Raw genomic sequence first — 26,653 nt, forward strand, 5'->3', positions numbered from 1 at the left:
TGGCTGACTTTACCTTACACATTCTACTATTGTTTTAAAAGAAATTCTTGCAATGATTGTAGAATTGTTATACAGCGACCACAGCGTAGGTAGTAGGTACGAATATGTATGAATTTACCTATATAAATATTTATACTGGGGAAACTTCATACAACCCACATAGCCAGTATCTCGACGCTATGGTCGGTAGGGTAAAAAGTTCTTCCTTGCATTATCGCTTACAATTTTTTCCATTTTGCTTATACTTATTGCAAATGTAAACATATAAAAGGCAAGCAAACGACGATCTTCTTACAGCACATTGAATATAATAGTTATCACGGATGCAGGATACTCGCCGATGCCTACTTACTAATCCCTTCCCACTGAGCCACCTGCATTTTACACTGCCTATATTATATCGATTGCCGACCGATTATTCCGACCCCAATCCCTATTCTTATCCCCGTCCCTATCTCTATCCTTGTCCTCGTCCCCGTCCCCGTCCCGTCCCTGTCCCCATCCCTCCCCTATCCCTATCACCGTCCCCGTCCCCGTCCCCGTCCCCTATTCCTATCCCTATTTCTATCCCTATCCCTATCTATCCCTATCCCTATCCCTATCCCTATCCCCGTCCCAGTCCCCTATTCCTATTCCTATCCCTATTTCTATCCCTATCCCTATCTATACCTATCCCTATCCCCGTCCCTCCCCTATCCCTATCCCCGTCCCCGTCCCCTATCCCTATTTCTATCCCTATCCCTATCCCTATCCCTAACCCCGTCCCTCCGCTATCCCTATCCCTATCTATACCTATCCCTATCCCCGTTCCTCCCCTATCCCTATCCCCGTCTCCGTCCCCTATTCCTATTTCTACCCCTATCCCTATCCCTATCCCTAACCCTAACCCTATCCCGTTCCTGTCCCTGTCCCTGTCCCTGTCCCTGTCCCTATCCCTGTCCCTGTCCTTGCCCCTGTCAAATTATCATGCTAGGAGGTGTACTTTGAAAAATCCTTTCTTAGTTAGACTTATATTGACCGGGATATAGACCGTGATTACCTTTTTATATCCCGGTCAATATAAGTCTAATGAAAATAACCGTGAATCATTCAAAACTCTTATCCTTTCTTAGTGCTCCTCTTATGGCTATTTTGGATATTTTAACCCTATTGCACTACAACAGGGGAGAAAATTTATTTTCCACCTCATTAGATTTTAAAATCGTTGTATTTATCGTGATCAGCGACCCGATAAACCATAAAAACGATACCCATATTGATTTTTTGACTTTATCACCCCCTTTTCACCCTTTTAGGAGTTAAATTTTCAAAAAACCTGAAACACGTATTCAGTCATATGTCTTAAGGAATCTTCCTGTGAATTTTCGAATAAAATAGTCAAACTAATCTTGTTTCCCCATACAAACTTTGAACCCCCATTTGACCCCCTTAGGAGGTGAATTTTGGAAAATCCTTTCTTAGTGCTCCTCTACACTACATAAGGAACCTACGTGCCAAATTTGAAATCTCTAGGACCAGCGGTTTCGGCTGTGCGTTGATATGTCAGTCAGTCAGTCAGTCAGTCAGTCAGTCAGTCAGTCAGTCAGTCAGTCAGCTTCTTCTTTTATATATTTAGATAGTTAAGTGACATCTAGCGACAATCACGCGTCAACTAGCGTAAATTATCAGTACTGCTACTTGGCAATAGATGTCGCGACGAACGAAAAGTCTAATGCTCACCAATTTTGAGCTAATATTACATTAGTATTAATCAGTATTCTGTTTTCAACTCCTTCTGCTTGTAATATAAGTTGTAAACTGTTCTAATATTAAATTTTTGGCAGACGAGACACAGTTGCCAACTATTATCGAGTAGTGGTACTGATAGTTGCTATTTGACGCGTGATTGTCGCTAGATATCACTTAACTATGTGTGATGTCATTTACTGATGTATGGAGTTACAACTCTTCCCTTACTTATTAGATAGATATTTAGAATACTCTTTTCCCCTCACTAGCTCGGAAACACGTGTTTTGTCCTTCAATACCAGTGGGTAAAAACGCATTTTATCCACTAGTGGGTAAAGTAATTTGACCTTGAATAAAGTCAAATTAACTGCTTTAAAATTGATAAAAGTAGGTGAATCTAGTAATAAAGATGATTTACCACCTGTGGAACTACTGGAAGCAGTGATAAACGCATTTTTTGCGTTGTAGTTTCCTCGCTATAGTGAGGGGAAAAGTTTTGTGTTACACTCGGGTGCAAATGTATTTTACTTCTCGTGTGTTAAAAAACTCGCAAGTTCAGGATTCTATTCTCGAACCACTCGCTTCGCTCGTGGTTCAATTATAGAATCCTTCCACTTGCTCGTTTTTCAATTCCACACTCGGCGTTAAAATACAACTTTGCCCCCTTGTATAACAAATAACTATTATTAGCACACCTCAGCAAAAGATACAGTGGAGACAAAACAAATGATTAAAAATAGAGGCAGACAACAGGCGGTCTTATCGCTAAAGAGCGATCTCTACCAGACAACCTTATTCCTCTATGATACATCGTAAGATCGTAAGCCCGCGAGATATTATTTGTGATCAGAGTGTAAGGGCCCCCTCATCACATCTAGCGCCTCGCGAGCGTAGCGTCGGGCCAACTGAATGGCGTGTGGCGTGACGTCGACGCGGCGTCTTTTTCCATAGTTCCATACAGTTGGCGAGACGCTATTTACGCTCGCGAGACGCTAGATGTAGCTCTTATGAGCAATAAGTAGTATTTTTTAGGGTTCCGTAGTCAACTAGGAACCCTTATAGTTTCGCCATGTCTGTCTGTCCGTCCGTCCGTCCGCGGATAATCTCAGTGACCGTTAGCACTAGAAAGCTGAAATTTGGTACCAATGTGTATATCAATCACGCTGACAAAGTGCAAAAATAAAAAGTGGAAAAAAAATGTTTTATTGGGGTACCCCCCCTACATGTAAAGTGGGGGCTGATATTTTTTTTCATTCCAACCCCAACGTGTGATATATTGTTGGATAGGTATTTAAAAATGAATAAGGGTTTACTAAGATCGTTTTTTGATAATATAAATATTTTCGGAAATAATCGCTCCTAAAGGGAAAAAAAGTGCGTCCCCCCCTCTAACTTTTGAACCATATGTTTAAAAAATATGAAAAAAATCACAACAGTAGAATTTTATACAGACTTTCTAAGAAAATTGTTTTGAACTTGATAGGTTCAGTAGTTTTTGAGAAAAACACGGAAAACTACGGAACCCTACACTGAGCGTGGCCCGACACGCTCTTGGCCGGTTAATTTAAGTGTTGTATTATACTGGCCGGTAGCTTAATGTACAATAACTTTTGATATCATAATCTTGACTTTACAGATCGTGTTTCCGACTCCAGACAAGACTACATGTGCTGAATGCACGTGCTTTCCAAAAGATGCACCGTATAGGAAACCAGCGTGCGTACATTTAGAAATACTAGCTTTTGCCCGCGGCTTCACTCACGTTAGAAAGAGACGGATAGTAGCCTATGTCACTCGCCATCCTTACAACTATCTCTACCTAAAAAATCACGTCGAATCGTCGCTCAGTTTTGCCGTGAAAGGCGGACAAACAAACAGACACACACACTTTCCCATTTATAATATTAGTATGGATAGTATGGATGGTGGTTAAAGCCTCCGCCACACATGAGCGTTTTGATAGCGTGGCGTGAGCGGCCGCCAGCGCCGCGCTCTAAAGTCAAGTTCTTGTTACCTTTGCTGTACGACCCAAATCAATTTTGCAAACTCTAATCACTAAATCCATATAATAAAAAAAGTGACAACCCTATAATAATAGCTCATGCGCACCCCTGCTGGCACGGCGAGCGCGCGCGCGCCTGCGCGTGCGAGCTGCTCCAGCTGGTGGAACAACATACCTACCTGGGCCTTGTCATTGATAACAACCTAAACTGGAAGCCTCACATTGAACATAAGCTACGATCACTGCGTTGTAAATTGAACATACTTAAGTATAAACTTCCATTTAACATACTTAAGATTACTATATCTGTCCCTGGCAGACTCGGTAATAAGCTATGGGCTAAGTAGTTATGGACGTACATATAAGACATACATAGATAACATTTACAAACTACAGCTTAGCATACTTAAAACTATCCTTCCAAAATACCTACATAAATTTGAAAACGAATGTGATATCTTTAAACGCTGTAAAGTAATGTCTGTCTTTGATAAAATAAACATGTCTATAGTACTTGACGAATTTGACAAAATAAAATTACTGGAGAGAAAAATTAGACAAACAATTACGTAACACTGTAGTTCAACCTAGATATATTCTACCAAGGTTCGTAAACGTATATGGCAAAAGGACATGGCAATATATGCTACCTAATATTCTGAATAATCTTCCTGAAGATATATATTTAAATAGCCTAGGGAATAAACATAGTTGTAAAAACGCGTTTAAGAAATTTTATATTAAATAACAGGCGTGTGAGGACAGGTGTTACCACCTGCCATATGCTTGTTAAGTACCTAGATATCTTACTTTATTGAAATTGTAATACGTAGGTACCTACATCTTATTTATTATTTAATAAATGCACCACATATAGAAACTCTAAGCATAAAACTTTTTTCTAGCTTGAAAAAAAAAACATGAAAAAAAAACCGTGAAAAAAAAGTTTTTTTTCTGGAGTATGTTTTTTTTCTAAAGTACGAAATCACAAAATTTGCAAAGTAGTTAATACTTTTATACGGTTTTTTAGACTTAATGTTAACTATTAAACGAATTTAATCAAATAACTTTAATTTCTGGTCTTATAAAAATAATATTTACGAAATCTATAGTTTGTAGTTATCACTATTTACTGTTGGAAAGACCACCGCCTCTCCACGCTACACGCCGCATCGGGGATTCCCCAATAAACGTTTGTATACTGAATTAAAATGTACGTTATTGTTATTGAAACACGTTACTATACTCACGAAAAACCGTTATTGTCGTATTATTTGTTCATCTGAAAAAAAAAACATATTTAGAAAAAAAACCAAGGTGCTCGGTTTTTTTTCATAATTCTGAAAAAAAACATTTGGTTTTTTTTCTATTTACAACCCTAAGTTGACCTAATCCTAGAATAAGCCCTTGGGGCATTGTACCAATTACTTACTCGCCGTAACCTATAATATGTAGGCATAGCTGGGCACCGTTAATCAAATAGTTAACTTCGATAATCGTTAATCCGTTACTTAAAAAGTTAACTTCGTTAATCGTTAAAGCGATATATTTCGGTACATTTAACGGAAGTTAAAGTTAATCGATAATCCGTTAACACGTTATAAAAATAGGACTCCACTGTAGGTATTATGTATTTCTATTTACTAAGTATCCACCAAAAACCATTAAAACCTGTGACGCCAATCGGTAAAAAACCGAAATGTAATAATTACGGTCTCTTCGGGCTTTTACCGCCGTTGGTTGGCTAAATCCTAGGTTTTACTTCGGATTGGTAATTATTGGGTCATTCATGCGGTCGCGATCGTGGTGCGTCGGTTCTTCAGATTGAGATTTGAGATGACAACTCGATGTTGTGGGCCACGATAACCGTGGTAGAGTAATCTAAGGCCCGCGCCGGACTCTAACTCGTTGCGTCGGTTGCGCGATTTGTCTGTCATGCCTGATGATTGCACTCTATTCCCAGGTTAGTGATTCGATCTAGCACGCCTAATAAGATTTAGAAGATCTCGAATAAGTGATCCAAAGTCGCCAATTGGTCTTTAGACTGTTTATAACCGACGGATCTGCTTTTACCGATAAATCCTAGGTTTTGCCGTACTACGGGCTATTACAGTAGCAGTAAGAACGTGGTTTTCGCGGCGCAGCGAGCCGCTTGGGGTGCTGTATTAACGATTAACGGACTCTATGAAATTTAACGGAAGTTAACGAATCCGTTAACATTTTTTAAAGTTAACTTAAAAGTTAATCCGTTAATCGAAATGTTAACTTCGTTAATTAACGATTAACGGATTAACGTGTTAATGCCCAGCTATGTATGTAGGTACCTACTAATTGTCTGTGCAGTTGAGCGGAGTAATGCATTTGCACCACGCTTAATCTTCTTACAAGTTTCTGTGGCGCATCTTAGTTCTTAAGATTTTTGTAATTTTCTATATGATTTAAATAAATTAAAAAAAAAACATACTAATATTATAAATACTTAAATAAATACTTAAGTAATTGTACCTTAAAATTATTTGCGACAATAAATGACTTTTTATTTATTTATTTTATTTATAAATGGGAAAGTGTGTGTGTCTGTTTGTTTGTCCGTCTTTCACGGCAAAACGGAGCGACGAATTGACGTGATTTTTTAAGTGGAGATAGTTGAACGGATGGAGAGTGACACACGCTACTTTTTGTCTCTTTCTAACGCGAGCGAAGCCGCGGGCAAAAGCTAGTATTAAATAAATAAATATTATAAGACATTCTTACACAGATTGACCGAGTCCCACGGTAAGCTCAAGAAGGCTTGTGTTGTGGGTACTCAGACAACGATATATATAATATATAAATACTTATATACATAGAAAACATCCATAACTCAGGAACAAGTATCTGTGCTCATCACACAAATAAATGCCCTTACCGGGAATCGAACCCGGGACCGCAGCGTAGCAGGCAGGGTTACTACCGACTGCGCCAGACCGGTCGTCAAGATAGAAAACATCCATTGACTCCGAAAGAAATATCTGTGCTCATCACACGAACAAATGGCCTCGGGATTCGAACCCAGGACCTTAGCAGGTAGGGACGCTAAGCGCTAGGCCATACCGGTCGTCAAATAAATTTACGATTTATGATCAGTATTAAACATTTAGCCTTTCAATGTAGGGAACAAATCAAATTATTTTTATTAAATATAATTTATTTTATTTGTTTTTTTTTTCTCTTTTTAACCCCCGACGCAAAAACGACGGGGTGTTATAAGTTTGACGTGTCTGTCTGTCTGTCTGTGTGTGTGTCTGTCTGTGGCATCGTAGCTCTCGAACGGATGAACCGATTTAGATTTAGTTTTTTTGTCTGAAAGCTGAGTTAGTCGGGAATGTTCTTAGCCATGTTTCATGAAAATCGGTCCACTATGTCGCAGTCGGGGTTTTTTTCAAAATGTTATTCTCTAGTGTATGTCGGCGGTCGGGGTGGTGTAGCGGTCGAACACGTCAGCCGCGTTAGCTGGAGACCCGGGTTCGATTCCCGGCTTCGCCACCAGTGGGCTTGATCGCTTTCTTTAGTGTATGGTATCCATTTCGGTTTATCATTTAGCCTTTGTTGACAGGAAACTGAGAGCCTGCCTAAAAACACCATCCACACTGTACGAGCTAGCACTTTGTTGACAGGAAACTGAGAGCCTGCCTAAAAACACCACCCACACTGTACGAGCTAGCACTTTGTTGACAGGAAACTGAGAGCCTGCCTAAAAACACCACCCACACTGTACGAGTTAGCAGCGGAAATAGTGGACCAGCTGAAGTTTCCAGAAGCTTTCCACTGGTTCGTGGAAGATGTTGCTCAGTGGATGGAAGACCAACTCGGTCTGCCGGAGTACAAGGTCACTCTGCCAACGATCAAGGCTCGGAACCGGTTTATTTTTTAACCGGTTTATTTCGATTTTACTCCGAACTTTGTAAAGAACGCTAACGTTATGAGAACTTTATTTTAACCGAAATAAACCGGTTTATTCGACGAGCGGCGAAACGCACCGGCGCCGCGTAAATACCTACGTTCACGCAGCGACTTTTGTGTTTGGTTAGAATTAGAACCAAGGCTCGGAACCGGTTTATTTTTTACCGGTTAAAACCGGTTTATTTCGATTTTACTCCGAACTTTCTAAAGAACGCGTTATGAGAACTTTATTTTAACCGAAATAAACCGGTTTACTCGACAAGCGGCAAGATACACTGGCGCCGCGTAAATACCTACGTTCACGCAGCGACTTTTTTGTTTGGTCAGAACAATATTACCTGCTGCACTGCTATCCATGCTGCGGAATAAACCGGTTTATTTTGTTCTAAACCGGTTAATCGAACGAAACCTTTATGAAAGCGTTACCCTAAAAACCGGTTTAAAAATAGCGGTTTTTCGAGCGAAAACGAAATGTAAAGGTTTTGCCGCAAGTACATGATAACGGTTTGAAAATCTAACCGGTATCCGAGCCCTGCCAAATATTTTGTAGCGTTTTTCAATACGCCGCGTATAGTCAACCAATGGGTTACTTCACCACAGTGACATTAACGGCCCAACTACGAAGTTGGTCTAAGCGCGGCAGCGGTGAGCGGCAGCCATACGTGCGAATGAAAAGTCCCATCGCTGTGTCTCGCTCCAATGTATGGCCGCCGCTCACCGCTGTCGCGCTTAGACCAATGTCGTGGCTGAGCCGTAACACTTGACACTGACAATAGGGAATATGCACGTAACTCCAAAATGGCCAAAATATTTTTTAACCCCCGACGCAAAACCGACGGGGTGTATAGTCCATTTCAAATACGAAGGCCCGATGGCACTTGAGACGGTCAATTAGCGTTAACAATAGGATTAGTGATAACAAAAGATACCTGATTGCACCGACAAAAAGATTGCACCGACGCGTGCCAATTTGAAGTGGGCCTGGGTGAATCACTTTTTTCTTGGTTGTTATTGCCATGGTTACGGTCCCCTGGGTCACCCTGGTTTTATGCAAAATTATGCTACTTTAATTATGCAAACATGCATGTAGTCCATGTTTGTAGATGTCCCATTAAGAAAGGGATGTATTAACAACAGAAAAATGCTTGTTTGCATAGTTTAAATAGCATAATTTTGCATAAAACCAGGGTGACCCAGGGGACCGTAACCATGGCAATAACAAGCAAGAAAAAGGTGATTCACCCGCCTAATTAGATAACAAAAGGCAAACATTATGAGCCCTATTGTTAAGTTTCGAGTGCAATCGGGCCTTCGTATTTGAAATGGACTATAATAAGTTTGACGTGTCTGTCTGTCTGTGGCAGCGTAGCTCCCGAGCTGATGAACCGATTTAGATTTAGTTTTTTTGTCTGAAAGCTGAGTTAGTCGGGAGTGTTCTTAGGTAACATTGTCACTCAGCGTCAATATTTCCTTGTTGAGCAGGCTGTGCGACTTAGGCCTGATTTAGACGGGGTGCGAACTCGCATGCGATTTTAGATACATTTCGGACTAAGGTTACAAACAACTCAGCGCACCAATCAAATACGCAATGTAATGAAACTCGTACCGTCTAAATGGGCCCTTATTAGGCACTGCATGGTCCCACCGCGAGCTAGTAAGCTATGAGCTATCGGCTATAAAAACGAACAAAAGATAAGCACTCCCGTGCAAATAAAAGAGACACGGCGATATTGATAGCTCACCGCTGGGCGAGTAACTATAAACATCGCCGTGTCTCTTTTATTTACACGGGAGTGATTATCTTTTGTTCGTTTTTATAGCCGATAGCTCATAGATTACTAGCTCGCGGTGGGACCAGTACCTTATGGTCGCACGCTTAATGAACAGCTAAGTTTTATACGTTCTGAGGTTAAGACCCTTTGTTTTTCTTACAGGACTGTATGTTAGACAACAAGATCAACGGACGGAGACTGCTAATGCTGGAGCATGTCTCTCATCTCCCGCCGATCGGGGTACATAGTTTAGAACATATTCAGGTGAGTGTTACTGTAATAACCTAACCACAAAATAAAAAATTTGAAAAACCTCCGATAACGTCTACCTATTCATACTAAAAAAAAATAGTGGACCGATTCCCATGAAACATGGCTAAGAAGACTCCCGACTAATTTCGCTTTCAAACAATAAAACTAAATCTAAATCTTACAATTATCAAACAATAAAACTAAATAAAAATTTCCTCACTCGTACTCATATGTTGCATTCCTTCTGGCTCACTTAAAGATTGTACAAGAGCAGTAACTTTAACAAGTGTTTATGTTTATATGTTATTTTATTTCTGCTTTTGTCTCAACCGTTATTGCCTAGTGTCTACTTCGTTTAAGTTCATAATCTTTAACATGTCTTTACATAAATATAATTGTCAACTTATCTGTAACAATTTTGCGCCAAATTTGTAACTCGGATGTAAGCTGGTTACCTACAGCACAGGCCTCTCCTAGTGTAGGAACCAGGTCAACGTTATAAGGGAAAGCACAAGCGATGTTCTCTCAAATTCTGTATTGTTTAGGTTAATTTCTTCCTTTTTATGATGAATGTTGAATTTGTGTAGATAAAATAAATGTTTTTAATAAAAAAAAAAATTATTTCTTTTTTTTTTTTAATAAAAAAAATCGGTTCATCCGTTCGACCCGGCGACCTTCAAATCAAGAGTGAACAGGCATCTTCTCTTCTGGGCGAGCTCACTCCATCTCAGGCCACGTCTTTGCCTTTGGCTAGTCTGTGGCCAAGAGTAAGCCCATTTATAATTAAAAAATAGAGCTACGAAACTACGATGCCACAGACAGACACGTCAAACTTATAATACTCCGTCGTTTTTGCGCCGTGGGTTAAAAATTAAATGAGTAGTAGTCACAGGGCATCATCATATTATTTAAGAGCCAGGCTCTTGTCTGTGGAGTAATCGCCATTCCGTTCTTTTCTCTGCCGCTTTTTTGAGGTCCTGATACGTCACTACGTTGGTCTTCTCTTTAAGTTGGTCTAAAAACGCACGCCTCGGTCTTCCCCTCTCCTCTCTCCTCTTTTCTATTCGCCCTTCGATTATTGATTTTATGTAAGTATCGTGCCGTATCAGGTGCCCCAACATGTTTCCCCTTCTATTTTCAATTATTGTTAGCAGAGATCTCTTCTCTCCGACTTGCTCCAATACTTGTTCATTTGTTTTTCTCTCTTTCCAGCTTATACCTTCCATTCTTCTCCACGTCCACAGTCACAGGGCATAGACTACTATTTTGTTTTGTTTTCCGTTAAATTCGACACACAGTAAGGTTCATCATCACATCAGGGACCTATAGTCCCGGTGCTTTAAGTTCCTCTTTTTGACACATGACATCGTCCACAAAACGTAAACTCGCGCGACTTAATGAAACTTTAAATGAAATCCTGTAATAATATTTAAAAAAAAATCAAGTACTTAAAAACAATATTTCGCTTACTTTAATCACATGTTAACAAACGTTAACGGAATTTATTAAAAACACGGTGTATATATGTCATTTGTTTCAGAAAATAACTTCAGCGGTCCACAATCTCTTCAGCACGGAGTTCATCAAATTCTGTCGCAGCATCGGTCTACCGAGACGATATCCGCTAACCCATTGTACCTGGTTCAAGTCCCGGACCGGGCCCAGTTGGGGCATACGACAGAATTGGACAAGGTATGCCATAGGACGAGATTGGCTGAACAGAAATTAAAATATTTTGCAATCGTCTTTTTTAGGGCTCCCTACCTAGAAAGAAAAAAAAACGGAACTCTTATAGGATCACTTTGTTGTCCGTCCGTGTTTCTGATTGTATTTTTTTACGTAAAAATACAGCCAAAAAAGCAAACAAAATTGCAAAAAAAACCTTTTTTGGGTAATAATAGCTTAAACGAGCATTTCTTTTTTTGTCAATTTTTTTATTTTGATTTTTTTAGGGAATTTTAGGTCAATTGTACTTAGAATCACGAGTACTTTCAATCTCACTGGGAGACAAAAAGTGTCCCAGAATTTCCATACATTTTTGATACTTTCTCTTTTGTTACCCCACACAACATGTACGGAAAATAGCAACAAAATAGGAAGAAATCGTATGGGACAATTTTTTAAACTACTAGCATTGAAAAAGCTAGTGATTCTGAGTAGAAATAGCATATTTTTATTCAAAAATATCACATTTTATAAAAGTGGCAAAAAAAGAAGTGCTCAATTTACTCGTAACATTTTTTCTTTCTTTTGACCTCAGCAATGCGCGGTTAAAATTATTCGGATTCCTCATGCTACACGGTGTATAACCCAAAAACAACCTAATAAATTACAGGTGTGACGTCCTAAGAGCCATGGGGATTATAATGCCTGAACCTGTCTATATGGACCACTGGGACTTAGTTTGGTAAGTGACACCATTTATAAAACTACTTTTTGCCCGTGGCTTCGCTTTCGTTAGAAAGAGGCAAAAAGTTACCTATGTCACCCTCCATCCCTTCACCTATCTCCACTTAAAAAATCACGTTTATTCGTCGCTCCGTTTTGCCGTGAAAGATGAACAAACAGACACACACACTTTCCCATTTATAATATTTAGTATGGACTAGCTTTTGCCCGCTTACATTATGATACAAGTGAGATTGTTGATCACACACGAGGTGATATTGTGCGTGTGAGCAAAGCGAGCGCTCATAAAAAACCCGATGTGTGTAATGACCAAGTAATATTTTATTGGGTTAAATTGTGGCGTAGGCGAGAGGCTGGCAACCTGTCAGTGCTATGTCACAATTTGGATTTCTTTCAACCCCTTTTTGCCAAGAGTGGCACTGAAACTTAGTAGTTCATGTGCTCTGCCTACCCCTGTATGGGATACAGGCACAGAACTTAATTTAGATAGAAGAAACAAATTCATATATTTGTATAGGGGCCGAGCGTGTCAAATTTTGTACTGAAGTTGATTCTTGCCTGTAATTTTAAATATGTCTCAGGCTCTTGATTGTTCATAATTTTCGTGTTGTTGCAATTGAATATCACGTAACGAGGCATTTTTTATGTTTTGGTTGACTTCAACTTACAAAAATTGACGCCCGAAAGCTGCAAGCTGCGAGTAAAGACGGACAACTCAGTGGATTTCACTGAGTTCATTTGACACGCTAAGTAGATACGTTTGCTTGATCTATGGTATATATGACATCTGTGGATACAGGCGTGATTATATGTATGTATGTAATATTTTATTACTTACTAGCTTTTGTCCACGGCTTCGCTCGGGTTAAATTAAAAAAAAAATGGTGGAATGCTCCATACAAGCTTCCGACCCCCAATTTAGAGAAGTGAGGGGGTTAGAAAGAGACAAAAATAGCCTATGTCACTCTCCATCCCTTCAACTATCTGTACGCCGTGAAGGACGGACAAACAAACAGACACACCCTCTTTCTTATTTATAATATTGAGTATCTCGTCCCTATTCACCTCGGCATCCCTATTCACCCCTTTTTAGGGTTCCGTAGTCAACTAGGAACCCTTATAGTTTCGCCATGTCTGTCTGTCCGTCCGTCCGTCCGTCCGTCCGTCCGCGGATAATCTCAGTAACCGTAAGCACTAGAAAGCTGAAATTTGGTACCAATATGTATATCAATCACGCCAACAAAGTGCAAAAATAAAAAATGGAAAAAAATGTTTTATTAGGGTACCCCCCCTACATGTAAAGTGGGGGCGGATATTTTTTTTCATTCCAACCCCAACGTGTGATATATTGTTGGATAGGTATTTAAAAATGAAGAAGGGTTTACTAAGATCGTTTTTTGATAATATTAATATTTTCGGAAATATTCGCTTCTAAAGGAAAAAAAAGTGCGTCCCCCCCCCTCTAACTTTTGAACCCTATGTTCAAAAACTATGAAAAAAATCACAATAGTAGATCTTTATAAAAACTTTCTAGGAAAATTGTTTTGAACTTGATAGGTTCAGTAGTTTTTGAGAAAAATACGGAAAACTACGGAACCCTACACTGAGCGTGGCCCGACACGCTCTTGGCCGGTTTTTTTTATATCATATAGAAAATTACAAAAATCTTAAGAACTAAGATGCGCCACAGAAACTTGTAAGAAGTTTATGCATGGTGCAAATGCATTACTCCGCTCAACTGCACAGACAATTAGTAGGTACCTGGTACCTACATATTATAGGTTACGGCGAATAAGTAATTGGTACAATGCCCCAAGGGCTTATTCTAGGATTAGGTCAACTATTAAGTTTTATGCTTAGAGTTTCTATATGTGGTGCATTTGTTAAATAATAAATAAGATGTAGTGTAGGTACCTACGTATTACAATTTCAATAAAGTAAGATATCTAGGTACTTAATAAGCATATGGCAGGTGGTAACACCTGTCCTCACACGCCTGTTATTTAATATAAAATTTCTTAATTTGACGTACCTAGTTAGGTTTTTTAATTCTTATTTTTTTTTTTTAAAAACAACATTCCACTGCGATAGATCTACATCAATTGCTGTTGAGTGATGCGATACAGGCTTTGTGTGTTCGATATGAGCTTGACATGTCATATTAGTTTTGACATTTTACTACTTAGTAAAGTTAATTTTAAAGCTTGTTTCCCAAAAGCAATTGATGTAACATTTATCGCAGGTGTATGATTTTTTTCTTTTCAGAAAAAAAAAAAGAATTTAAGAAAACGAACTATGCCATTCTGTTTCCTATAATTAACGAACTATGAAGTTAGCGGGATTCAATAAAAACATACATAACAACATACAATCACGCCCGTATCCCATAAAGGGGTAGGCAGAGCACATGAACTACTCAAGTTTCAGTGCGACTCTTGGCAAAAAGGGGTTGAAAAAAAAAACGAAAATTGTGACATTGCAGTGACAGGTTGCCAGCCTCTCGCCTACGCCACAATTTAACCCGTATCCCACAGTCGACTTCTACGACACCCACGGGAAGAAAGGGGGTGGTGAAATTCTTAACCCGTCACCACACGGGCACACAAAAACACGGTGTATAATTATGTACACTCTATTTTTAGGTACCAAAGGCCAGATTTTCCCAAAGTAAAATTTGCGAGAATCCCCAAGAAACACAAAGGCGACGAAATACCACATTATACCGGGAAGCAAGATGTTTGGAACGAAATGTTGGTGAGTGATGCAATAAATAATACCAATCAGGTGTGATCGTGGTCAAACGTCTACCTATTCATACAAAAAAAAAAAAATATCTGTGGGTATTCTGTAGTGTTTATAACTGGGTGAAATAGAACCGGCCAAGAGCGTGTCGGGCAACGCTCAGTGTGGGGTTCCGTAGTCGCCCGTATTTTTCTCAAAAACTTATGGGTGTGTATGTATGAAGCAGCCAAAATTTATTTCGCGATTTTAGCATTGGTCCCATAATAAAAGTTGTTCATTATGACCTCAAAAGTGGCTATGCAAAGTTTGAATGGTCCTTTTTCTACTCGTCGATTGTAATCTGTCAATTAGGACACTACAGATTAAACTATAAGTGCTAACTTTTCAGTGTTGGATACTCTATGGCAGTTCCGACTCAACTATAATAATCTCATTATAGTTGACTTTAGTTAACTATAATAATTTCAAAAATAGAACTTCATACAATTTCTATACTAATTTGCGATGCCTGGCAAATTTTTCTGCATCTGAAACACATTTTTTTTTATCTGTCGCGTTATCGTCGTTATCGGCCAATCAGAGACGGTTATTACAAACAATTGGTTGATAGGTAATTCGATGTTGATACAACGGTGAACGACGCTATTAACATTAATTTTAACTTGCATGAATGATGATATTTCTGTCCATTGATGATGAAGATGATGACTCATAGAAAAAGTATTGTATACAATAGTGATATAATTAAGCTTTTCACTCTCGTACCTTACTATTAGGCCATTCAGCAAGCTTCGTGGCCTAAACATGGTACTCGACTGAAAAGCTTTGTATTATATCACGATTGTATAAAATACTATATTATTTCACTCTGTATTCGAAAATACTCTTACCATAATGAAATCACACCTCGGACACTGGCGATCAAATATATGAAAGAGGCGCGTTCCTAGCACACAGTCTAAGCTCGTGTAGGTGAACGCGTACCATGCTTGTATGAGTGAAATATGACAGGCCGAATGTTCGCGTTTTTGACAGGCGATACTGAGAGGTAACCGAGAGTGGGGTGGGCGGCACTTTCAGCGGGGAGCGAGACCATACTGTACGATAGTACTCTTTACTATACTGTGGTGAAATTCACTGATTTACATCAAAACTTGCAGGTACCAAGAAAATTCATCCTAGAAAAGCATATCAAACCAGAGTTGCAGCTGATCTGGATGCAGAAGATAGACTATCCCCCCCTCATTCCTAAAGAAGAGAAAAAGAAGAGGAAACCTGCGAAACCTTCGCGATTGGTTCCTAAGCCTGTGAAGACTGAGGGTCTTAAGGGGAAACAGCTACTACTTGCTAGGAGGAAGATGCCTCAACCGAAGTTCCTACCTTAAGACAATCTACGCAGCGTCGACTCAGGACCAGAGGGCGGAATTTAGGCTTGTGTCGTTCACGAACTATGAACTGTTAGGAATAAAATCCCATCAATGACCGAAATGAACTGAATCTTTCCGTGCTCTGAGAATCGGTCTTTGCTCATTTAGTTCAGTATAGGATCGGCGAGCGCGAGCGGTTTGGATCGAGAACGAGTGTGTGACTGCGCCGACCGAGAGCGAGAGCTACTTAGCAGAGCAACAAAAAACGTCATGTTTTCATATTGAACTTCGTTTACTTACAACCTTTCGGCCCGGAATGTTACTAACTGTGGATTATTCGTATCATTTTGACACTATTCGGTCCCATTCGTTCTGATCTTTCCGACCGCAGTGGTCGCTGGTCTGGCTGAACTAAATGAGCAAAAGACCCAAAAGAGCGAACTAGTTCGTGGGAGCGATTGAACGAGATCGGAGCGCTCCGATCAACGAACGAAACGGCACAAGCCTAGCGGAATTGCTCATGGCAAAAATCAAACGTCAATAGACTTGGAACGTTAAATTTTATTGACATCTTCAGCTATCAATAAATTCAGTCACCTTTTACATTTCTGTCTTTAACATGGACCCCTGATTAGCTATTCGACCATTTGATCTTGAGCTTTTTGATTAGATTAAAAGTAAATTGTGTGACATTTGATCACCAGTCTGTCACTAGTCGTTTTGCAACTAATTCACGTTTGAAAAAAATGGTTAATCGAAATCAAAAAACAGTCAACAAATGGATACAAAAGTATCCTTGTCTTACTAACGACGAAAACAACTGAACAATATACCTACTGATAATTTCAGTTTAATCGATAGTCGATAAAATTTAACGTTCCAACTCTATTGACGTTTGATTTTCGCCACGAGCAATTCCACCCTCTGCTCAGGACACTTGTATGGTGGTGTTACCCCCTTATGTACTACGTCCCTACGACACTTTAATTTTAATAATTTTTTTGGAGTTATGTTCACATAAAACGTAAATTTTATCTATAAAGTTGGCACTTAATGAGTTTTTTCATTTTCAATCATGCGATTTCTTTCCGTCATACTTCGGATGCGTGCTAAGTATGGTTATTTTTCAGATGAACAAATAATTCGACAACAACGGTTTTTCGTGAATTGTAACGTGTTTCAATAACAATAACGTACATTTTAATTCGATTAACATTCAGTATACAAACGTTTATTGGGGAATCCCCGATGCGGCGTGCAGCGTGGAAAGGCGGTGGTGTTGCCAACAGTAAATAGTGATAACTACCAACTACAGATTGCATGAATGTTACTTTTATAAGACCAGAAATTAAAGTTATTTGATTAAATTCGTTTAATAGTTAACATTAAGTCTAAAAAAACCGTATAAAAGTATTAACTGCTTTGCAAATTTTGAGATTTCGTACTTTAGAAAAAAAACATACTCCAGAAAAAAAACTGTTTTTTTTTTCACGGTTTTTTTTTCATGTTTTTTTTTTTCAAGCCAGAAAAAAAACCGTTTTTTGCAACCCTAGGTATATCATATATGATATATCCTGCTCGGCTTCGCTCGCGTAAAATTCAAACATTGCGAAATCCTCCATACAAACTTCCACCCCCCATTTTAGGGAAGTGGGGGGCTAGAAAGAGACAAAAAGTAGCCTATGTCACTCTCCACCCCTTCAACTACCTCCACTTAAAAAATTGCGTCAATTCGTCGCTCTGTTTTGCCGTGAAAGACGGACCAACAAACAGACACACTACTCTATCTATTACTAGCTCTTGCCCGCGACTTCACTCGCGTTCGGAAGAGACAAAAAGTAGCCTATGTCACTCTCCATCCTTCAACTATCTCCACTTAAAAAATCACGTCTATTCGGCGCTACGTTTTGCCGTGAAAGACGGACAAACAAACAGAGACACACTTTCCCATTTATAATATTAGTATGGACTAGCTTTTGCCCGCGGCTTCGCTCGCGTTAGAAAGAGACAAAAAGTAGCCTATGTCACTCTCCACCCATTCAACTATCTCCACTTAAAAAATCACGTCAAATTCGGGTTTTACCGTGAAAGACGGACAATCAAACCGACACACTATCTATTATTTGTAATCACTGACCTGTATAGCAATAATGACGGTGTCGTTAAGCACGGGCCCGTAGATGTCCTCATTGTAGATGGTTTGCGCGTCGTTGTACCGTTTGATGGCGCGGCGGATCTCCGTTATGTTCTTGGGCAGATCTGTGGTGTTTGCTGGAAAGAAAAAAAAATGTTTATGATCATTTGTTATAAGTACATATATAACCTAACCACAAAATTAAAATTTTGAAAAGACCCCCGATCGCGACATAGTAGACCATTTTCATGAGACATGGCTAAGAACACGGGAGTTCTTTCGTGTATGATGTCTATTTCAATTTATAGAATAATCTGTGTTGAAAAAATCAGTCTACCTTCAAAAACCAGGGAGCAAATAGTCGAGAGCGTTGGTATGGAAATTGAACCGTCCTGTATCGTCTTAAAAATATAATCGATTGTCGATTTAGCCCCGCTCCCCAGCTGCCAGCTTGCGGACCTGAGGTTGACTATGATAAGAGAAGCATCTTAGCAGGTTGCCTCAAGGGCCTACTCCAAAATCCTGCCAGATTTCCGTCCATAGTCCATAATAGTGCGTAATTTTATTTTCACGAATTTATCGGATTCGGTTCGGACGTAGTTCGAAAGCGCTCTATTTTTAACGTAGGTACCTATCGTCATATTCAGATAGAACGAATATTTTCTTTACCTATGTATTTACAAATTGTCAAATCTTTTGGGAATTACATAAAAGTCATAAAATTATTTATTTAATTAAATTTTGAAAAAACCCCCGACCCCGACATAGTGGACCGATTTTCATGAAACATTGCTAAGAACACTCCCGACTAACTCAGCTTTCAGACAAAAAAAACTAAATCTAAATCGGTTCATCCGTTCGGGAGTTACGATGCCACAGACAAACACACACACAGACAGACGGATAGACAGACAGACAAGGATAGTTAAGCTTAGCAAAAAAGATAAGGATAGTTGTAATAAAAACTATGATCTATTATTTTCTTTATGTAAAATATTACCGGTTGATAAGAAAGTGACATATTTAGTAGGATTAGAATATTACTTTCAAGATTGCTATAAACTAACGGTAACAAATAAGTATAATACAAAAAGCGTCAGAGAAAAACGATTAATACAGCCGAAGGTAAATAATTATTATGGAGAGAGCATGTCCCAATACGTAGTACCTAACACTTTTAATAAAATTAGTATATTGAGACAAACGCCTAAATTGTCTAAAACAATGCTTAAGTCGAAACTGAGGTCTTCTCTCCTCGATAACAAGCCAAGGTCAACAGGTGCAAGCTATTAGTAACGTAAACATAACAGCCGACGAGAACGCCGCACGCATGTTATCGAGGAGTGAGTATTGTATGAATTTTCTGAGATGAACTTTTTGGTTTTGCCCTAATCTGCTAAACAAAGGCCTTTGTTTCTATTATTCGCCGCGGTTAGCTCTCGTTTCCACAGCACGTGCTAAAGTCTCAGTGTAGTTAAAAAGCAACTATCATGATAGCAATAAGGTTCAAATCCATAAAACGCTCGTAATATCTATCTCTATCGCTCTTGCGTATTGGCACGACAGAGCCAGACTACCTTTCGCGGCGTTTCGTTTTCGTTTCGCGCCGTAGAAATGCCATTCGGCTACGGGGCCGAATACAATAAAAACCGGCCAAGAGCGTGTCGGGCCACGCTCGGTGTAGGGTCCCGTAGCTTACCGTATTTTTTTCAAAAACTGTTCAATCTATCAAGTTCAAAATATTTTTCCTAGAAAGTCTTTATAAAGTTCTATTTTTATGATTTTTTTTTCATATTTTTTAAACTTATGGTTCAAAAGTTAGAGGGGGGGGGGGGGGGCACATTTTATTTTACTTTGTGTATTTCCGCAAATATCAACAATATCAAAAAATGATTTTCACAAACTCCTATTCATTTTCAAATACCTAGCCAACAATAAATCACACGCTGGAGTTGAAATGATAACATTTTTTTCCTCTTTTTATTTTACCACTTTGTCGGCGTGATTGATATTGATATTATTTGATACCAGTGGCGGGGCGTCGATACAACTCGATTCCCTACGGGTTCCCTAAAATTCTCCAGTACCTATAGAAGTTCATATAGAACAGATCCCGAAAATCCCTCCGGCTTTATTAACGAAAATTTTCACGCCACGCCACTAATTGATATACATATTGGTACCAAATTTCAGCTTTCTAGTGCTAACGGTCACTGAGATTATCCGAGGACGGGCGGACGGACGGACGGACGGACATACATGGCGAAACTATAAGTGCGTTTTTCACATTATCCGATCCGATATCGGCCCAATGTCCCATACATTACAGGCGCCATCTGGGATTTATTCTATTGAATTACTTCCGGCATCCGATATCGGATCGAATAATGTGAAAACGGACTAGCATTTCTTTTTTTTTTGCCACTTTTATGAAGTGTGATATTTTTGAAAAAAAAAAATGCTATTTCTACTCAGAATTACTAGCTTTTTCAATCCTAGTAGTTAAAAAAATTGTCCCATACGATTTTTTCTTATTTTGTTACCATTTTCCGTACATGTTGTATGGGGTAACAAAAGAGGAAAGTAACAAAAATGTATGGGAATTCTGGGACACTTTTTGTCTCCCAGTGAGATTGACAGTACTCGTGATTCTGAGTACAATTGACCTAAAATTCCCTAAAACAATCAAAAATTTTTTATTGGCAAAAAAAAAGGTTAAAAAAAGGTTTGCCACTTCTTCCCTAATGCGAACTGCTAAGGAATGGAACATGCTCCCCTCGTCTGTATTCCCGGGCGAATACAATCTGGGTGAATTCAAGTCAAGAGTGAATAGGCTATTACTGAACCAGTGAGCTACAACCTCGGCCTTGTCGTCACTTTCCATCAGGTGCGACTAAGGTCAATCACTGGCCAGTTTATAAAAAAAAAAAAAGAATGTTGCTTAAGGGTTCCTAAAAAGCCACTCACCGGTATTGTTCTTAGGGTGAACGGTGAGATATTTATGCAGTTCCTGCGGCACCAGGGCTAGCACCTGCTCCGACGTGTCATTCCCGTTCATCAGCTCTTCTGGAAACGAAAGGGACAGCATGAGAGGAGAAATAAACGTACACATAATCATATATAGACGGTCAACCAATTGGCATTAGAAATGTGGCAATTAACCATTTTCATTGCTTAGCAGTAACACTTTCGTTTCATCATCCTCCTTGCGTTATCCCGGCATTTGCCACGGCTCATGGGAGCCTGGGGTCCGCTTTGACAACTAATCCCAAGATTTGGCGTAGCCACTAGTTTTACGAAAGCGACTGCCATCTGACCTTCCAACCCGAAGGGTAACTAGGCCTTATTGGAATTAGTCTGGTTTCCTCACGATGTTTTCCTTCAGCGAAAAGCGACTGGCAAATATACAATATAAGTCGCACTACTTACCACTAGGCTACCAGCGCTTTAATTTTAAGTATAAGTTATCTAATTACATTTATTATGACACCATCGAGATTCGCCCGTATTCGATTTACACAAATACACACTGTATTAAGCCAATGATAAACATTTTTTATTAGTATGAGAATACGTGTCAGCACATTTTCTTAGCATCAAAATTGCACATTTGCTTACTTAAAATTAAAGCGTTAAATTTCCACCACCTTAGGCACCACCACCGCCCACCCCCACCGCGAGCTAGTAGGCTATGAGCTATCGGCTATAAAAACGAACAAAAGATAATCACTCCCGTGTAAATAAAAGAGACACGGCGATGTTTATAGTTACTCGCCCAGCGGTGAGCTATCAATATCGCCGTGTCTCTTTTATTTGCACGCGCGGGAGTGCTTATCTTTTGTTCGTTTTTATAGCATATAGCTCATAGCTTACTAGCTCGCGGTGGGACCAGTGCTTTTAGTACATAAATGCATGCAAAACAATAGTGTTTTTGTATTTTAGCCGAAACCATTCAATGGAAAATAGATAAAACATTATGAAGTAAAGGTATTATGCAGAATTTTAACAATGGAAATTATAGATTTAATTGTGAAGATTTTAAAACGTCTATACTGCATAAAAAATATATTATTTATACATTGCTAGCTCTTGCCCGCAGTTTCGCTCGCGTTGAATTCGGAAATACGGAATGCTCCATACAAACTTCCAGCCCCCATTTTAAAGAAATGGGGGGTTAAGTAGGAGGAGACAAAAAGTAGCCTATGTAACTCTCCATCCCTTCAACTATCTTCACTTAAAAAATCACGTCAATTCGACGCTCCGTTTTGCCGTGAAAGACGGACAAACAAACAGACACACACACTTTCACATTTATAATACTAGTATGGATAGTATGGATAAGTATGGATGGATTATAAAAATATAATTTTCCAGCTTTCTCTTTGTATGTAAATATGTCCTCCACCAAGCAAAACAAAAAACATGTATAAGAAATAAATAAAAAAACCTCTTTCTGTTGTTACTAATACAGTCTCACTATCTACTACGTTTACTCCGCTAGAGGAATCTGAAAATTAGTAGATTATTGTCAAAATTAGTAAAATGTTGCAAAATATAGGCCAATTAAATTAAGATCTAAAGCGCTTTGAATACATTTTAGGTAATTTTAACTAAGGTACAGCGGGGCAAATCCACACTGGGGGCCAAATGTAACTGATCCATGTTTTCCATGTTTTAAAATGTTTTCATTATTAAATAGTGTCCACCGGTTATATATGGTAGGCGTGTTCAGTGGATACATGTAGAACTCAACATCATAGTGTAATAATGGAAAAATGGATTAGTTAGAATTGCCCCGAGTCGAGATTGGCTCCGCTGTACCTTATAAAACTCCCGTGAGACTCAAAACATATTTAAAACATTTTAAGCGGGTTACTCACGTGTTATGTCTATACTCTATAGGTATATAACGCTCGACATGTTTCGATCCATTTCCGAGGATCTTTTTCAAGAGTAGCGACCCTGCCTTTACGCGTCGAGAGCACGGCTCATATGTGAGTGTGCACGGAAAAACGTCCCACTTTGTCGATTGCTATAAAACCGCTTTGTCAGTTTATTCATATAAAGATACAAGTAAATCTCGCCTCAATGGTAACCCACAAAGTGGGACGTTTTACTAAACACACTCACATATATCGTCTTAACATGTTAGTAACCCGCTTAGAATATTTTTAAATACATTCTAGGCAAGATACATTTTTCTAACATTAGAATATTACACACATTTAGGACAAAAAATACTAAAATTACTTCCTCGCCTTTCCTTTTGGAAAAAAATCGAATTTGATTGGCCTACTAATGCTACACATGCAAAAACATAGTTTTTATAGGCGGTCAACCAAGTCTTAGCACTCAAAAGGCGCGAAATACATATTTTCAATGGGATTTGAACCTGCTAAAGTTTTCAATAGTATTTTATACATACATACATACATACATACAATCACGCCTGTATCCCATAAAGGGGTAGGCAGAGCACATGAAACTACTAAAGCTTCAGTGCCACTCTTGGCAAATAAGGGGTTGAAAGAAAACGAAACTGTGACATTGCAGTGACAGGTTGCCAGCCTCTCGCCTACGCCACAATTTAACCCATATCCCACAGTCACCTTCTAATACAATCGTGATATTTTATATAATCGTTGACCACGAACGCTGTAAAGAGTTCGAAACGTCGGGATGTATTTTAAATTCATTATACGCGATTTAATCCGTTTCCATAGTTTTATTTCATGAGTAACTATCGCGGTAACCCGAAGACAATAATCGTGATATAACTAAGCTTTTCACTCTCGTACCGTACTATTAGGCCACTCAGCAAGCCTCGTGGCCTAAACATGGTACTCGACTGAAAAGCTTTGTATTTAAGTGTCATGGTTCGTCGATGATTCCGCCAGCGCCAAGGTTTAGGAAGGCACGCGTTTTATGAAGATTATTAGCTGCTGAGTCCTATATTTATTCAAATTTGTAGTTATTTTTAGTGCCAATATTTGGTTGACCGTCTATAACGTCAAGGTGGAAGGTTTCCACATAGACCTTACTATAAATAAAAAGAAAAGTGCTCAAAAAACAGGCCTGTACATGCATTAGTGACGTTTTCAAGTAAAAGGTTTCAAATAACGATTACCATAATGACGAAATTTACTCGTGTCCTAACACGACAAACTTATAACAAACTAGCTTTTGCCCGCGGCTTCGCTCGCGTTAGAAAGAGACATAAAGTAGCCTATGTCACTCTCCATCCCTTCAACTATCTCCACTTCAAAAATCACGTCAATTCGTCGCTCCGTTTTGCCGCGAAAGGACAAACAAACAGACACACACTTTCCCATTTAATAATATAGAGAACTTGTTTCTTCTATATATAATCCATGAATATAATTATACGGTAAATTATCTTATAGACATATCGTCACTATTAAAAAATCTCGTATCTCACGCTGCTCCTCAAAGTTAAAACGCAGTAAGTCTATATGCATACATACTTACAATTTTCTTTTCATTGACAGACGAAGATACAAGTTTTTTTTAAAGTAGTGACGATATATTATATTCTTATGCCAAAACAGACATTCATTATTTGGAAATACATTTGAACTATTCTAAATTCTAAACTACGACGTTGTTTTACATTTCCTATTTCTGTTTTCCATAATGTTATTATTGCATTATCATCTAAATTACGTAACTATTTATATGCATAATGCAAAACATCAATAACATCATCTTATACGGATTATGGACATTTGAAGACGTCAAAGATTTGTACCAAATCTTTATTAAGGTAATAAAACTTAAATAACAAATAAATAATAAGCTAACTCTAAAAAATAATAAAACAACTTAAAATTAAATTAAAAACTAATCTAAACTAAAATAAATAAATAAATATTATAGGACATTCTTACACAGATTGACTGAGGCCCACGGTAAGCTCAAGAAGGCTTGTGTTGTGGGTACTCAGACAACGATATAATTATATAATATATATAAATACTTATATACATAGAAAACATCCATGACTCATAAATGCCCTTACCGGGATTCGAACCCGGGACCGCCGCGTAGCAGGTAGGGTCACTACCGACTGAATACATCTAAAACTCCTCCTGCGGCATTGTGCCAAAGATGCTGGCAGCATTCCCTCGCTGAATAGCAAGTGTTAGTATGACCACAGAATATATAATAGTTGGTATGACAACGCCCGCTCGTTAGTATAAAGGCCCATTTACAAGTTACAATAACTCGATGCTCGCAATTTCATTACATTGCGGGAATTTAATGTTGAGCTGAATTGTTAACGCTTGTAACTTGTAACTTTCACTTTTGAGAAATGGGCCCGTGTGGCCTATTTCTATTCTCGAAGCTACAAGTTACAATTTACAAGTGGTTGTCAATGTCTAATATGACAAGTTGGAAAGAGACTTCCGCTTAAAACTTTCAGTTATGAGTTATGAGAAATAGGCCCCTGTGGCCCATTTCTCGAAGCTACAAGTTACAATTTACAAGTGGTTGTCAATGTCTAATATGACAAGTTGGAAAGAGACTTCCGCTTAAAACTTTCAGTTATGAGTTATGAGAAATAGGCCCCTGTGGCCCATTTCTCGAAGCTACAAGTTACAATTTTCAAGTGGTTGTCTATGTCTAATATGACAAGTTGGAAAGAGACTTCCGCTTGTAACTTGTAACTTTCAGTTATGAGAAATGGGCCCCTGGGCCCGTTTCTCGAAAGGTACAATCCTTGTATTACAAGTGCGCGAACTGTCAAATCGTATGGGTTGTCATGGAAACACACTTGTAATACAAGGCTTGTACAGTCGACTAGAAAGATATGTACCACTTTTTCACCTTATTACAATGCAATAAAGTTAAAAAGTGGATACATCTCTTTGTAGTCGACTCTACCTTTCGAGAAACGGGCCCCTGGGGCCCATTTCTCGAAGCTACAAGTTACTAATTATCAAGTGGTTGTCAATGTCTAATATGACAAGTTGGAAAAATACTTCCGCTTGTAACTTGTAACTTTCAGTTATGAGAAATGGGCCCCTCAGGCTTTATGTATTTTTGTAACTAATAAGGATGAAAGGACATCAGAGCAACAATAACCGTTAGTCTACCAATACTCACTGGCCTTGAGACAATTTATGTTAATTATTCTCTCATTAACATACAGTTGAAGGAAAAATGTTACAAATGCATTAGTTATAGGTAGTTCCAGCTAGCAGCAGAAGTGTTAAACCACACCTCGGACACTGGCGATCAAATATATGAAAGAGGCGCGTTCCTAGCACACAGTCTAAGCTAG

At 38.8% G+C, this 26,653-nt stretch overlaps 2 protein-coding genes across 6 annotated transcripts in view; one reads left to right on the forward strand and one right to left on the reverse strand.

The window, feature by feature from the left end:
* Positions 1-26,653, reverse strand: part of LOC125239332 (alpha-1,6-mannosyl-glycoprotein 2-beta-N-acetylglucosaminyltransferase) — a 90,384-nt gene that overhangs the window by 35,697 nt on the left and 28,034 nt on the right. For 3 of the 5 annotated variants that reach the window (XM_048146882.1, XM_048146883.1, XM_048146880.1), the window contains 2 exons: positions 21,316-21,414; positions 18,352-18,485 (listed from right to left, as the gene is read on the reverse strand). In XM_048146882.1, the coding sequence (XP_048002839.1) occupies positions 18,352-18,485; positions 21,316-21,406 (225 nt within the window). In that variant the 5' untranslated portion in view covers positions 21,407-21,414. Of the gene's footprint in view, positions 1-18,351; positions 18,486-21,315; positions 21,415-22,795; positions 22,856-26,653 lie in introns of all 5 variants that reach the window. The other 2 variants (XM_048146881.1, XM_048146879.1) reach the window with 1 other exon arrangement.
* LOC125239333 lies at positions 9,623-16,334 on the forward strand. The gene is made up of 5 exons (XM_048146884.1): positions 9,623-9,708; positions 11,237-11,388; positions 12,032-12,103; positions 14,748-14,859; positions 16,008-16,334. The coding sequence occupies exons 1-5, from the start codon at positions 9,649-9,651 to the stop codon at positions 16,230-16,232; spliced, it is 621 nt and encodes a 206-aa protein (XP_048002841.1). The 5' UTR covers positions 9,623-9,648; the 3' UTR covers positions 16,233-16,334.

This window comes from Leguminivora glycinivorella, chromosome 25, assembly GCF_023078275.1.
Source record: "Leguminivora glycinivorella isolate SPB_JAAS2020 chromosome 25, LegGlyc_1.1, whole genome shotgun sequence".
In the NCBI taxonomy this organism is placed as follows: domain Eukaryota; kingdom Metazoa; phylum Arthropoda; class Insecta; order Lepidoptera; family Tortricidae; genus Leguminivora; species Leguminivora glycinivorella.

Bases quoted from the DNA above. Each gene is read 5' to 3' on its own strand.
- LOC125239333 (XM_048146884.1), top strand. From the start codon at position 9,649: ATGCTGGAGCATGTCTCTCATCTCCCGCCGATCGGGGTACATAGTTTA. The intron at 9,709-11,236 runs GTGAGTGTTACT...CATTTGTTTCAG, and splicing joins ATAGTTTAGAACATATTCAG to AAAATAACTTCAGCGGTCCA. The intron at 14,860-16,007 runs GTGAGTGATGCA...CAAAACTTGCAG, and splicing joins ATGTTTGGAACGAAATGTTG to GTACCAAGAAAATTCATCCT.